The following is a 15,432-nucleotide window of genomic DNA, read 5'->3' on the forward strand; positions in this document are numbered from 1 at the left end:
AAGTTAAGGTGAAGTTGTGTTTTATTCTTGGAAGCCCCTAATAAAAAGAAATGACTGTGGTTGTCTATAAATAATAAAGAGGTTAAGCCTTCAATGAGAAGAGTGTAAATATACTTCAGAACATAGATATATACACTGAAATGTCAACACTCATCATACAAACCTCAACAATGGTGACAATCATTGAACTAATTCAGATAAACTGCAATGCATGCTGGGAGTCATGAATGAGTTTTGTACTGTGATGTTACCCAGCATGCATTGCAGCATGACGTTTGCTTTTGTTGGGATTCATACACTGATTCTTGATGTCTTTTGTGTGGCTAGTTTGCTCAATTTTGCTTTTCAATTTTAGCCTATTTTGTTTAAAAGAAAAGGATACGCAGCACCAAAATGATTTCATCATATACTGTAAAATCAACACACTCATTGTGACTTACGTAATTCAAAATGATGGTATCACCTTGTGAACACACCAAAAATCTCTCGTTACCATCATTTTTCTGTGACATAGCAAGTGCACTTTAATATTTTCCTTTAATAGTCAAAGAAAACTTGATGTTAAAACTCATGAGTCAAGAGCCCACCTGAATGAAACACTGATCACAATAATGGTGGGTTTTAACTATCGGGGTTACAAATGAAGAGCGAGTGAAGTTTACTTGAAATTTCAATGTAAACGCTACCTGAGAATTTCTTCTGAGAATGAATTGTGTTTAGCTTTAACACGAAAGCTCCTTTAAGATTTACTCACATTTTCTGAGTGACCTTTCACTAGCTTTTTCAAGTAAATTTGACTCCGCACTTTTTTCAGTGTACTGTATTTTTAAATAGGTTTGTAAAATAAACAAAAACAGTCCCGACGCAGCTACACCGATGAATCGAGTGATAAACCCCTGAATATCATACCAATATCATCAACATAAAAATGAAGTTCAACACACTTTCTAGTTGAATGTTTCTAAATACGAAAAGATAGGTTCTCTTGCTATCATGGGTGAAACTGAAGGATCTTTGACACGGACACACAATGAACAATAACTAGAGAAATATTCTCGTTGAAAGGTGTTCACGAGACATTGTGGTGCAGATGGAGAGCAGCTGTGAGATCTCCACGAGCAGATACCAGCTCACAGCTGCAGGTCTGAGGCAGATGGACGCTCCGCGGTCCGGCACAATTAAGACTTCTTATCCATCAACAGCTCGCTAATGAGTGCTCACTAACGAGGGAGGATCGGACCGGACCCTCAGGAAACCCGCAATCCTTGAATTCTCTTGAGAAATCACATCGCCGACACCAAACTAACTTCATAAAACCCTTTTCAGGAAGTTAACGGTGCGGTCACACTGCTTAATCTCGCTTCTCATTTTAAAGTATGCAAGCTGCTGCACATCAGGGCTTTGCCACGGGTGTTGTTTTTATTATTTAACCGCATGAAAAAATACTGTAGTATACTTCATTATAGTGAAGTGTGAGAAAGGTAAACCTGGTAAAAGTTCACAGATCGCACTCACGAGCACTACTGTGCCAAGTTCTCAGGGGTCCTTGTGTCGGTCTCGTATCAGCTCTTTGGTTTTGACTACGTCAGGAGAATTCTACAGCTGAATGTCACATCGCCCCGGCGAACAGATTCCGACGGTCTGATGGTCCGCTCCCACGCAGATAGAGAGAGACCACAGCTGGACTCGTATCTGCTCCATCCACGATGACCTTCACCCGACGCGACAAAAACACGGCACAACCCGCACAAAATCACATTTGCTTCAAAACACCAGAGACCAACGTGTTCCTGATGTTTTTATTTACGAAACCGTACATTTATGAGTATTGACATAATTAAAGGTGAAACGAGTGATGAAGAAACCGCCGTTACTCCAGAATGTCACGAAACATCTTCAGTTTCTTCGACTCTCCCGTCTGAACCTCCAGCCAGGCCGACCGCCGCTTCAAAAAGTGCGTCAGACCAAACTTAGCCCAAACGTGTCGTGCGAACTGATCGGATCGGAGCTGATTCTCACTGGGCACTGGGGACATAAAAACACAACCGTCACAACTTCAGTGTGTGTCACGATACACAAACGCTTGAGAATAATCTGAGATAGATATAATGCGACTGAATCAACAACCGTGTGTAACTAATCACAACGTTTTCACAACGTGTGTTTTGGTCGTTCATTTGTACGACAACACCGTGCGCATGTCCATTCTGACAAAGTTGTTGCGCAAACCTTTATAAGAACACAAAGGAAAACATTAGATTTTTGTGCATTGGTTTTCTTTAAACGCAAGTAAAACTCTCTGAACACATCTGGCATTTTACAAAACGAGCCTAAAAAGAGAGACTGTTTTAATAAAAAAGCAAGAAAAGAGTCAACATGAGGAGCATGTTTTTACGACACAAAAATATAACCAATAATGACGTGCATTTCACTTGAATATTTCTCCATTCCTGTAAAATGAGGATTTATGCATTTCGATTTCAAGAATGTTTATGTATTTTTAATACGTTTAATATATGAAGAGTTTATTTCCAAAAAGTTTTTAAAATTGTTCAAAAATCCAGTTTTTTTATTGCGCATTCCAATGAATATCAAGCAAACTGCAGTTGGTTAGTTTTGATTCAAGCCATAATAACTCCAAAAACACAGCTAACTAACACAATAAAAACATGATAATATAATACAAAACATTGATTTAAAAAACGGAAATAAACTCTTTATATTTTATGCCATGGATCTAAGAATGTGTGCATCGTATTACCCATAATCCCTTGAGCTACAGAAAGTTTGCAACGGTTCTCTCCTGAGCTGAAGGAAACCCGTGTCGCACATCACTTCAGATAATGTCAGCTGTTAAACACGAGTCAAACGTACCCAGTTTTTCAGCGATGCTTTGTCTCTGACTGACGGTGGCGCTGTTCCACACCGCCTCCAGCAGACGACTGCCGCACCTGGAACAGGCCAACTGAACGTACAGCTCCTGCCGCAAAACATTTCCAGTGAATTTCATCCACATGTCAGCGTTTAGATCTCTGCAGCATCGGGACGTGTTTTACCTCCAGCTTTCTGAGGAACTTTCCCCGGCCTTTATCGCTGGCTGATGTCACCAGAGCCTGCAGAGCGTGACTGCCGGCGCTGTCCGTCCCCAGTATCCTCAGATCCGCCGAACTCAGAGCGTGAAGACTGTTCATCAGTATCGACCGATCTTTAAACTTAGCCAAAGCCTGAACCAGCCGAGACCCGTGATAACATATGGTCAGAGGATGCTGCGTGCAGACAGAACACACAGAGACACGATCACAGTTTAGATATGAAAGAGACGGCTGACTACCATGATGTCTGTCTGTACCTGTGTGACGGTGGCGTCCCCTGCTGTCTCGGTCTGGTAATGCACTTCATACGCCAGTAAAGACAGAAACAGAGGCAGACATGATGTGTGACGTGATGCTGGGTCGCTGCAGTGAAAGGCCTGATGGGAAATAAAGTCCATTTAACATTACATCACACATGTTCCAGCTTCTATCGATCTGATCATCTGCAGCTGACAACAGAATGTTTATGTGCAAAGGTTCTTGAAGGAGCACAACACATTTGTTTCACTTAAAAAAACAATGAAATTAAGTGTGACAAACATATCAAGTGAGTCCAAATCAAATGGATACAGGTTTAGGGTCATTTACTCATTCGATCTTATTTTTTGTGTGTGTTTAAAGATCGTCCTAAATAGATAAAAAGGTGATCTTCGATAAATTTACAGAAATATTCTCTCGTCGGTTTGTCAAGTAGCCTCTTGAGGTCTCGCATGTGTTCTGAGCTCTGATTATTCTTCATTATTCTTCATTATTCAGACTAAAGACCACTGCACATCGAGTCCGAAATTTCCGCACGTTAAAAAATAAATACGACCTCACATTTGTGTGTCAATCACATTTACTCACCGCCTCCGTTATTTTCGTCCATCATAAAAAAATTCGGACCGGGTTCCATTTTCTGCGTTTTCGCATCCGTTGCAAGCATTCTGAGAGGCGTTTTGACAATTCAGAGACACCGTACAAACCAGCGCCAAATACGGAAAAACGCATATGAAAATTTCGGACTGTATGTGCGAAGACCTTAAGGCATTGATTTTAAAAACAACGTTTTAGGGCTGGGCGATATATATCGCGATTCACGCTAATTATACATGTCTAAATGGATTCTGTGTTTTCTGCACAGCTCTTCCGTGAACTACGGCTCTTTGATCAGTAGGAAGTGCTGCTCGATCTAAAATCCCGACGAGATCGAGTCGTTTATAACGTGCATTTGAAAAAGCAACACTCGTCAAACACCATCACTATAAATATACTTTATTGTCATGAAAATACCTGAAAAGGTTTGAAGAAGGGCGATAGAATATGACCACTGGCATTTCCTGGAACTAATCGTTCTTCTTCTGTTGCCCGTAAGTCATTGAGAAAGTGAGAGCATAACATTGGGTTCACACTAAACGTGAATTAAACGTTTTGCGCGAGTAAATTACATACAAAGTCAATGCAATGACGCGTATAGATGCGAACTTGCGGCAGGCGGTGCGAATGACGCGAATCTGGTAGCGCGATTGCCACGAACATGCGTCAATCTCGTCTTCCGCAAAGGTTGAAAATATTTGCTAGAACGCATCACTCACGCGAAAATAATAAACTTTTCCCGCGAGTAATAAAGAGCGTGGAACGCGAATATTCTCGTTTAGTGTGAACCCAGCATAAGAATCGCACTATATATCGGCCAGCCCTAATTTAAATCAAATGTTTGTTTTGTAATGATAGAAACTAAAAGTATAGTTACAATAATATCTGTCTAACACCTTCAGAACAAATGATGACAGGAAACGTTTCAGTCAAGAGACATTTGATGTGTGGTGAATCGCATGAGCCGGTCTATGCTACTGTAAGACTGTTATTACATCTGTGTTTGTTCTTTCACGAGTAAAAGTTGAAGTTATGTGTTTTAACATCAGAAGAACGCCCTCGTCTCTGACAGGAATCTGCCTTTTGTCCTTGCGGCGAGAATGCAAAGGGAGGAAAATATTTGCTTTATCTTTCTTTGGTACATTTCCACAAATGATAGAAAGCTGTTTATCTGTGCACCTGCTCATGTGTGTTCTCTCTATAAAAGACGTTTTAACTCGGCCGTGTGATGAAATAACAGAGAAAAACTGTGAATCATGTGACCCGCGTGATGCAGTTTTTGAAGGCCAACACTGCATTAGCATCACACTGATTCCCTCTTAATAGTCAATAGGCTTTTTCCCATGGTACATTCTGATTATTGTAATAAAGAAGCTCTGTGATCATCAAGATAATCTTCATAAACGAAAAGTTGTGTCCAGATATAAAAGCAAAATTAGGCTATGAACAAACTACACCACTGTTGCAATGAATCTCCATTTACATTTTTGGAATTGTGACCATATTTTTGATATTTTAAAGTTGAGGTATTACCTGGGTTATTATAGTTAATTAAAACAAAAACTATTAGAAGACTTCTGTTAATTAAAGGTCAACTGAGGCCACGTTTACACGATGAAAAATCGAAAAGTTTTTACGTTTTTTGAAAAGAACGACTACAACGCATAAACGTATTTTTCTTTACTTTTAACCGTCGTATAAACGGCCTCTAAAATATGGGCTTAAATGTTTTTTTTTTTTCAAATAATATTATAAATTAAATATTATTTGAAAACCTTATGTTTCCTTAGCAATAAAGTGAAATAAGTTTAGCCACTAAAATGATCAACTGGATATAAATAAAAAGTAAACTAAAACTGAAATAAAAATCAACTTGTACGGCAACTTAAAGAAATAAAGAATAAAAAGTCAAAAGCGCAAAATAAAATTGCTTTATGAAAAACTAAAAAAATTAAAATAATAGCCCGTTCAAAATAATAATTAAACTACAATAAAACCAAAAAGAACTCAAATTTATTTATTTTTTGTATCTAAAATATCTGTGTATTACTGAAAATATTTTAGGGCTCGTGACATTTAAACCATTAACCCATTAAAAAAATCCTTAACTCTTGAAAGAAGGGAACCTGGATGCTAACTTGTTTCTGGGTCTTGGCCTAGAAAACGTCATCATCCTCGCGGGTGTGTGTAATAGATGATGTATGTCATGAGTCTTTCACACCTGTAGGAGGCGCTGCATCAGTGTGTCCTGTCTCTCCTCCCACTGCACGCAGCTCTCTGCAAGCTGAATGACAACACCCATGTGACCGGCGGCGAGCACCGCCTCAAAGCCTTCCATCAGCTCATCAAAGATCTTCAGAAACTACAAGAGATGAAGCACATATCAACAAAAACCTCTCTCCTTTAGACTGACGTGACTTCAGAAGTGAAGATGTGCGTGATGAGGTACCAGTTTGAGACCGCTGGAGACTGCGATCAGGGTTTGGATGGTGAAGTTTGCGATGCGATGAAGAGCCAGAGACATCAGCTGTTCTTTCAAATGATTCTTATAGACGTCACGCAGCAGAGCTTTCTGAGAGAACTTAAAGACCGTCTGAATGAGATGACTGCACGACGGATCCTTCAGAAACACCAGGAGAGGACTGACAGAAGACACACAATAACACAGTTTTACTTTAGTTCTTTAAAAGTTTACATTTTTAGTTTAGTTCTTTCAAAGTTTACATTTTTAGTTCAGTTCTTTCAAAGTTTACATTTTTAGTTCTTTCAAAGTTTACATTTTTAGTTCTTTCAAAGTTTACATTTTTAGTTCAGTTCTTTCAAAGTTTACATTTTTAGTTTAGTTCTTTCAAGGTTTACATTTTTAGTTCAGTTCTTTCAAAGTTTACATTTTTAGTTCAGTTCTTTCAAAGTTTACATTTTTAGTTCAGTTCTTTCAAAGTTTACATTTTTAGTTCAGTTCTTTCAAAGTTTACATTTTTAGTTCAGTTCTTTCAAAGTTTACATTTTTAGTTCAGTTCTTTCAAAGTTTACATTTTTAGTTCAGTTCTTTCAAAGTTTACATTTTTAGTTCAGTTCTTTCAAAGTTTACATTTTTAGTTCAGTTCTTTCAAAGTTTACATTTTTAGTTCAGTTCTTTCAAAGTTTACATTTTTAGTTCAGTTCTTTCAAAGTTTACATTTTTAGTTCAGTTCTTTCAAAGTTTACATTTTTAGTTCAGTTCTTTCAAAGTTTACATTTTTAGTTCAGTTCTTTCAAAGTTTACATTTTTAGTTCAGTTCTTTCAAAGTTTACATTTTTAGTTCAGTTCTTTCAAAGTTTACATTTTTAGTTCAGTTCTTTCAAAGTTTACATTTTTAGTTCAGTTCTTTCAAAGTTTACATTTTTAGTTCAGTTCTTTCAAAGTTTACATTTTTAGTTCAGTTCTTTCAAAGTTTACATTTTTAGTTCAGTTCTTTCAAAGTTTACATTTTTAGTTCAGTTCTTTCAAAGTTTACATTTTTAGTTCAGTTCTTTCAAAGTTTACATTTTTAGTTTTACTTTTTAATTATTTTGACGATTAAATGATTGTACTCTTATATATATACTAGGGATGCACCGATACTTTTTAAAGACGAGTTTCAATATTTTTATTCTGGTACTTGCCGATGCCTGTACCGTTTCACAACACAGTGAGACTATTAAAAATAGAAAAGCTTCAAAGTTACAAACAACTCTACCTTAAACACATTATGAAAAAATAAATAATTTGATGTGCTTGTCACAAACTTTTAAAGCAAATTTCACAACAAATTTCAGTCAGTTATGTCACATGAGGTATCGGTGCATCCCTAATATATACAGTATTTTTTTTTCTCAGAAGATATTGTTTGCACAGTCCATCGAGTTTATCAGATTAAAATTTCACCACAGCTTGTATACATCACAAACAAAAATCTTAAAACACTGATAATGTGAAGAAAAACACAAACACGCCCTTGCCTAACTCCCTTCAAATGAAATCTTTGCGTTACCTGGTTTTGACTTTTTAAACCTTTAAACATGAATAGAAAACAACATAAAGATAATGTTTGTTGACAGGACATGGTTTCTGTGAACTGCTGAGCACACGATACGCTTAGAAACCAACACAGTTTATGTTGAATCTTCTTGTTAAAATCTGCATCAATTACACTTTGGTAACACAAAAGGGAACATTTAAAGGGACAGTTCACCCAGAAATGAAAATTACTTTCTCTAGTCGCTCCAAATCTGTATAAATGTCTTTGTTTGGTTGAACACAGCGAAAGATATTTGGACGGATGCTTGTTACCAAGAACTGTCTGCTGTCCTACATGCTTCAAAATATCTTCTTTTGTGTTCAACGATGAAAAAAAATGATTTAAGTATTTTTTCCTACTATGGGAGTCAATGGTGGCCAAGAACTGTTTGGTTTCAAGCATTCTTCCAAATATCTTTCTCTGTGTTCATCAGAACAAAGACATTTAGACAGATTTGGAACAACTGGAAGGCGAGGAAATGATGGTTTTTGGGTGAAGTGTCCCTTTAAGGCGCTGAATGTTTTCATTGTTTGGAAAAGAGAAATGCTTTGAATATCACCTGACTCCAGGAGCAGAACTGAGTGATGTCAGGTATCCCATAATGCTCTTGTTGAGTTTTTTACACAGTATGGGTCTCTTCCTGTGACAGACGGTGAGTAGCGTTTGAAGAGTGGCGCTGGCGCTGGGATTGGTCGCACAGACTGTAAATAAACATGATGAAGATGATGATGAAGAACACTGGGATCTGAACTCTAATGGCGCTGGATCTCGACATGACGGCAGAAGTTACCGTTGAGGTTTTCCATCAGAGAATCAGACAGATACTTCAGCTCCCACCAGAATGATGCTGGAATCTCAAAATCTCTCATCTCGCTTGTGGATTTTCGGTCCTTTTTCACTGTCAGATTTAGTACGAACCATTTGAGAGAGTCAGACATGTTTCAGTATAAGATTAACACACCTAACACCTATTAATAATTGTGTTTGTGTGAATAATTATGTGTTGTGTGTGTGTGTGTGTGTTACCGTGTTGAGCGTCAGACGGTTCTGAAGTCAAACAGCCTGCCAGCACATGTATGAGCGTTCGGAGCACGTGAGATCCGTGCGGATCTTTGATGAATTCTGTGATGTTTTCTCTGACCACTCCACACAGACGCTGCACCTGAACCTCCAACATCCCACAATCCTCTTCTTCCGTCTGTGCGACATCCGATTTCTCTTCTGCACTTCCGTTTTCCTCTTTATAACAAACAGTCATCACAAACAAGTGTCCTCATGTGCCTTATCTGACAGATGTTATACAGAACATTTGAACACATATCATAGATGTAGCATACGCTCTCAAGCCGTCCATCGCTGTGAATCTCACCTGTCCACCTGTGTGTCTGTCTCAAAGCGCTCTCCATCACATGACCTCCACACGGATGGCACGCTACACGTCTGAACTCTGACCCCGTGTCTCCGCCCATTTCCGCAAGCACCTCCCCCACCTGGACGACTGTGGCCAAGGACAGCAGCTTCTCCAGAGCCAGACTGCCCGTCATATCCATGGCGACAAGGTTAGCTTTGCCCTTCACCTCTGCCAGAACGTTCTCCACAAACAGATCTGAGCATTCACAACGCACAGAGACATAAACACACACTCATAATGATCCGTTTTGTACACAACATGTTGTTCCGCTCCTGCGACAAACTGTTATTTATTTCAATAACGGAGGACTTGAAGCGTTTCTGCAGCTGTGACGAACGGCGTGTTTGAGCAGAGAATCACTGATGTCACCTCTCTCCTCGTCTTCTGTGAATCCCTCCTTCAGTCTGTCACAGATGCGCCGGTAATATCCCACGGTCATGGCGTCCAGTCTCGCTCTCTTCCCCGCAGCATCACCGCCTCCCTGTGCGCCGCGTTTCTTCCCTGTCTTCTGGGACGCCTTAAAATACCTTTGACCTTTGGCCCCCATCTTCTCAACCATCACACACGTCACACCTGCAACACAACACTGCAGTAGAACAGTCATGATGATGATGATGGATCTGAGCGTCTTAAAATCAACCTGTGTGTGTGCGTGTATTCTCGGAGAGTGATCTGTGTGTTTTTACTCATTTTTGTATTTTCTATATAATCGTGTATGACACATTTTCGCTTACGACAAGATCAGAGATAGATAAAGGATACAAATTCTTCGTTGAACAGTACCTGTTTGGTTATGAAGGTAAGTGTTTTGTTTTCTTTTTGTGTTAGCGAAGGTGCTAGGATAAGTACTTGAATACGTGTTCTGTCCGTTTTTTTTTTCACAGTTGTTAAATTCCAGCGCGACGGCAAAACGGAAGTAGTTCTTCTTGTTTGTTGCAAGACAGATGTTTTGATACACTGCTTTTCGAAAAGGCGAAAGTTAAGTTACGTCATTGTGAAAAGGGCCTATTGCCACGCGGCAGCCGCCTTTCTCTCTAGTTGAAGCGCTTTGTGAAGTCTAGGCGGTGCTCGCGTCGCGGTGCCGGGGCGGACGTTGCCACGCATACAACCAACAAGGTCCCACTTGTATTTGCTAAAAACGAAATAAAACATAAAATTCTGTGTTTTTGTGATTATTTGTTTAATTTCACTTACTGTCTTCAATGATTTAATAAACATTTTTCGTTTGGGCCAACTAATGTTGCTTAAATCGATTTGCCTGTGGAGCGTCATCACTTGCACATGCTGATGTATAGAATCTGTGGGAAATACGATTTTGTATCAGGTAACCCAAGTAGGCTAACCTAAACAATGCATCCCAGGAACAGGCTTTTGAAAGAAATGCAAAATCTTCTTATTTGTGTATGAGATTTTCGACGTATCGTACAGCGCTGGGAAGTCAATAACAGTTCAAACGATCTTTACCTCCAGCTGCGCCTGCCGTAAAGAGCCGTGCCCGTGGAAGCGGCAGGATTTTTGGTGCACGAGCACCGATTGCGCACCGCCTCCGCTCCGCCAATGAAAACGCCCGCGTTTTGCCGCTTACCGCATGTTTCCCATTGAAAATGAACTGGACGAATGCGACTGCCGCGTACCGTGTGAATGGCCCATTACGAAGAGACGTGAGAAAACGTCATCAATGCTAAGATAAATACTTTTATTTGTTTATATCGCTGCGTACTTTCACCAACGTATATGTTTGAATCACTAGATCAGTGGTGGGAATTCTGTGTCGTGACGACGGAACTTAATGGTTCTTAATGGAACTTAATGCAAAACAATCCAGATCTTTGGCATGACCGTGTTATATAACATACAAATAATTTTACTTTAATTTAACATGAGTTAGTTAGTACCATGAACCCGAAAACGTTGACTCTAGTCTTTTGATAATTGATAATAACTGACAACTATTACATTCGCAGAAAGAACATATGTACTGAAAATGAGCCTAAAATGCAAATAAAAAGCTTAACGTTACGTTAATGTAAAGTTCCATTTCCAAAAGCACAAACATAGTAAGTTCTTTTAAAAGTTGTAATTAACGTTACTGATTGCAACAACGGTATACCGTTATATTAGATACAATTAGAGAATGTAAAAAAATGGTAACTACAGTATTATTTGTCATATTTGTTATATTTAAGTGTTATTGGATTTTGTTTTAATGCATGCGACTGTTTTGATCATTTGCAATGGTTAGTATTCACGGTTTTCACAGTGGACTGTTTTTCCGTAGAGTTTTTTAAAAACTTACTATTAAAACCAGTAATGGTAAGTTTCATGTGCAAACAACAATATTCTACTACTGTAACCACAGTATTAAACCTTTGAAATTAAGACCGATGTCACAATTAAACATGTGAGCAGTGTATGAACAGTGAATATTCTGCATGTCATCAAACACGCGTCTCATAAGAGTGTAAATACCGGAGACGAGACCTAACAAACCTATCTGTATAATAATGAGACGCTGCTAAACGTGAATCATGATAATTTGTCACATAAAATAATTTAAAACTCACCAGTTTACACAGAACTGTATGTTCACGTGTCTATAGGAGCAGGCGACGCAGCGTGATGACGTCAAACCAGAGCGACGACGAAAAGCGCACAACACTGAAAACAAAACAAAAGACTTGCGATGGATAACAGATTCGTGTTATTTTTACAAAACATTCCATTTTATAAAACACGCAAGCACGTTTTATATTATTGAAACACGAATTTTAGTTTAATTCTTAAGTTAACGCTTTTTAAAGCACTTTTCAGCAGAAAGTGCAGAAGACTGTCACGCAGATAAATTGAGGTAGAATCACCGCTAAATGATCTGAAAAATGCACAAGAAACCCCTAAAAATATTAAAAACTCTTTAAAGTTTTTATTTATTTTTTAAACAGGCATCACAGGAAAATTATTGCCAAAGGCAGACCTTTCACATAATACATGTGACCACAGAGGTCTGCAGATAGATAGGTAACAAAGTGACAAAATAAAACTATAATATAAATAAGTGCACATTTTTAAACAAAAGAGTGAAAGCTTTAAGAGCACGAAAATCATGTAATACATTGGCCAGTGTAATATCATTTATAAAACATTTATAAAAACAGAGAAAGCAAGCACAGCAGAACTGAAATGACACACACACACACACACAAGTTTTCTGTGGGTTCTAAACAACAAGGCATTTATTGATCAATACAGTATATATATTTCTTCAAACAATATGAACTCATTAACGTCTGTGGTACTTTTAACTCATTACAGTATGATTGTCCTGAATAAATATCACACAAGACTTCATATTTACAGTATAAACAAACAATATAAAAAACGTGTGTGCAAAAATAAAAAATGAAATGAAAAATTAAAGAAAGGCAAGTAAAGACAGAAAGCTTTGGATCACAGCATGTGATGACGTCATGATTGTTACATCATTCCGTGGTCTATTATGGTGTGTGAAGTCAATTTACAGGACAGAGTAACACATAAGGGCATATTCACTAAACGGCTGTGCAGTCATTCAGTTTATCCAGCGCTGACGTCCATGTAAATAAGATCTTTACAGAGTCAATAAAAGTCTCTATTTGCAGTTTTATTTTGAGACGTTTCTGTACAGTTTCTAGAGATGGTGTCCGCCGTAATTCGTCCAGTGATCAATGATGGAGAGCGAACGAGTCTGATGTGTCAGCTTCACAAACACACGTCTGATCATCTGAAATATCATTGACTGAATTCATCCGATTCTGAAACAACATCCACATCATTCCATGTAAACATAACAAACACCTTCTAAAACGACATCTAAACAATCTTCAGCTAAACTGCACTTCAGAGAGAGAGAGAGAGAGAGCTGTCTGTCACATCATCGGCAGGTTAAAAGAGGGCGGAGCTGAATTTGAATTTTGATGCATCACAGCTGGATAAATGTATATATATATATGTAAAGATATACAAGCTGACTGTACACACACGCACACGCACGCACACGCACGCACGCACGCACGCACACACACACACACACACACAGTCTGGTTGTGTTAGCCTGAGTTCAGATACTCCAAAGCCACTTCATAGCAGAACTTGTACTGATCCTACGAGAAATCAAACACAAAACAACATACATCAGACACACAATGTCATAATGTGTCACACTCCATATATAATATGTTAATATTTCTTTGTTATTGAGGTCTTAACTACTGTACGCATGTTAGACTAAAGCTTAAAAACTTTTATTTTGTATAAACATCCAAACATATTCACAATAAATGCACATCTGATGACCAGTGAGGATCGAGGTCTTTAATCCGATGACAAATGTTAAAAAAGCATCTTGTCTTTTTTCAGTCAAAGGCCTTATCTTTTCGTTTAGTTACACAATAAACGGGCATGATTTTGTCTGTTGTGTAAAACATTGTGAGGTGAGGTTTGTGTACCAGCAGATCCACCATGTTGGGTTTGTTGTTCCTCAGGGTTTTAACGGCGTGAAACACGTCGACAGAACGCTGATGTCGCAACATTTCACTGACGATACTGATGGCACAAAACGTCCCGCTGCGACCCCCTCCATTCCTGAAGACACACACATTACACACATTACACACATATCATATAGCACACACTATTATACATGGAACTCTTTATTAGGATAATTGATTGTGTCTGATCTGTTTGTTTCTACTGTCTGATTTTGTGTGTTTGGCTTTAGTACTGAACTGGATTCAAACAGCTGTGTGCTGATTGTGTAGTTATTGTGTTTAGTCAGTAGATGGCGATGATGTCACACCTCAATGCTCTCAGACTGTCTGTTTATGAATGAATGAAGGAAAGATTCCACAAATGATTATTGATCTGCTCTTCTGCTGTGATCACACAGACTTGTGGGACATTTCTCATTTAAACCTGAACCCTAAATCACAAGTTTGATTCATTAATAACTACATTAATAAACTTAAGATATGACCGATAAGAAACTCACAACACACACGCGCACAACCATACACACATGCACGCACACACAACACACACCCACTCACAACACACACACACACACATACTCACAATACACACACGCACTCACAACACACACACACACACACACGCACGCACGCACGCACGCATGCACACACACACACACACACACACAACACCACACATGCACGCACACACAACACAACACAACACAACACAACACAACACAACACAACACAACACAACACAACATAACATAACATAACATAACACACACATACTCACAATACACACACACACACACAATACACACACACACACACAACACGCGCTCACAACACACACACAACACACACACACGTTCACGAGTTTACCTGCGCAGATAATAGTGATGTTGATAGGGAAATAATGAAAGAGCGTGGTTATAAGGTTAATGCGTATTTGGCGTGCTGTCCGGGAAGCGGGCTCCGAGCTCACCAGATCTATCCGAGCCCGAAACACTCTACACCTTGGTCGAGGTGAGTGCGCCAAGCTCGGAACCGGTTTGAGCCCAGAGCACCCCCCCCATAAAGCGCGATTGGGACAGCCGCCGGAGTACGCATACCCCCCAAATGCGATACAAAACGCTGCGGAGGCGTGGACTGCGTTCGGGTAAAACGAAAGGATGACGGCTCCTAGGGAGACGAGGTTGTGATGAGACAAGAATGGGTAGGGGTTCCTCGGAGGATTGTTGAGGCTGATATGACGTGAGGGTGCCTGCTGGAGTGATGAGAAGTTAGAATCTGAGAGCTGCTGGGAGTAGTGCACGTAGAGGCTGTAAACATGGGGATTTCCGAACCATAAATGATCATGGCTTCGTAGGTGTCCCTGGGGTTAAGCCTGATACTGGAAGGAGGCGACTGAAGAAGGGAGCCAGCTGTAATAGTGGAGGATCCTGCTGGGGTGAACGCTGCTGTGATGCTTGCTTCTGTCGAAGTTGTAGGCGGCAGAAAGCGAGACGGAAGCACTGGCCTTTGCG

At 39.3% G+C, this 15,432-nt stretch overlaps 2 protein-coding genes across 3 annotated transcripts in view; both read right to left on the reverse strand.

The window, feature by feature from the left end:
- Nucleotides 1-989: 989 nt before the first annotated feature.
- LOC130553814 (nucleolar protein 9) lies at nt 990-12,032 on the reverse strand. Of its 2 annotated transcripts, none has more exons than XM_057332979.1 (12): nt 11,963-12,025; nt 9,768-9,971; nt 9,357-9,593; nt 9,014-9,226; nt 8,778-8,885; nt 8,547-8,688; nt 6,397-6,589; nt 6,169-6,309; nt 3,350-3,469; nt 3,057-3,266; nt 2,875-2,980; nt 990-2,025 (listed from the first exon to the last, which is right to left on the reverse strand). In XM_057332979.1, the coding sequence occupies exons 2-12, from the start codon at nt 9,955-9,957 to the stop codon at nt 1,871-1,873; spliced, it is 1,815 nt and encodes a 604-aa protein (XP_057188962.1). In that variant the 5' UTR covers nt 9,958-9,971; nt 11,963-12,025; the 3' UTR covers nt 990-1,870. The 2 variants fall into 2 exon arrangements, with proteins under 2 accessions (XP_057188962.1, XP_057188961.1); XM_057332978.1 differs by having other exon boundaries at nt 991-2,025; nt 9,768-9,984; nt 11,963-12,032.
- A 309-nt stretch (nt 12,033-12,341) lies between these two features.
- si:ch1073-391i24.1 (receptor-type tyrosine-protein phosphatase mu) overlaps nt 12,342-15,432 on the reverse strand; it is a 72,543-nt gene continuing 69,452 nt past the window's right edge. Inside the window, exons 22-23 of the mRNA XM_057333425.1 lie at nt 13,880-14,015; nt 12,342-13,534 (exon numbers count right to left, since the gene is read on the reverse strand). Of these exons, the coding sequence (XP_057189408.1) occupies nt 13,481-13,534; nt 13,880-14,015 (190 nt within the window). The 3' untranslated portion in view covers nt 12,342-13,480. The remainder of the gene's footprint in view (nt 13,535-13,879; nt 14,016-15,432) is intronic.

Source organism: Triplophysa rosa, linkage group LG5 (assembly GCF_024868665.1).
Source record: "Triplophysa rosa linkage group LG5, Trosa_1v2, whole genome shotgun sequence".
Lineage (NCBI taxonomy): Eukaryota > Metazoa > Chordata > Actinopteri > Cypriniformes > Nemacheilidae > Triplophysa > Triplophysa rosa.

Coding starts and splice junctions, on each gene's coding strand:
- LOC130553814 (XM_057332979.1), bottom strand. CDS start 9,957: ATGGTTGAGAAGATGGGGGCCAAAGGTCAAAGGTATTTTAAGGCGTCC. Junction 9,594..9,767: donor CACAGAAGACGAGGAGAGAG/GTGACATCAGTG, acceptor GTGAATGCTCAG/ATCTGTTTGTGGAGAACGTT. Junction 8,689..8,777: donor TCTGATGGAAAACCTCAACG/GTAACTTCTGCC, acceptor GTTTATTTACAG/TCTGTGCGACCAATCCCAGC.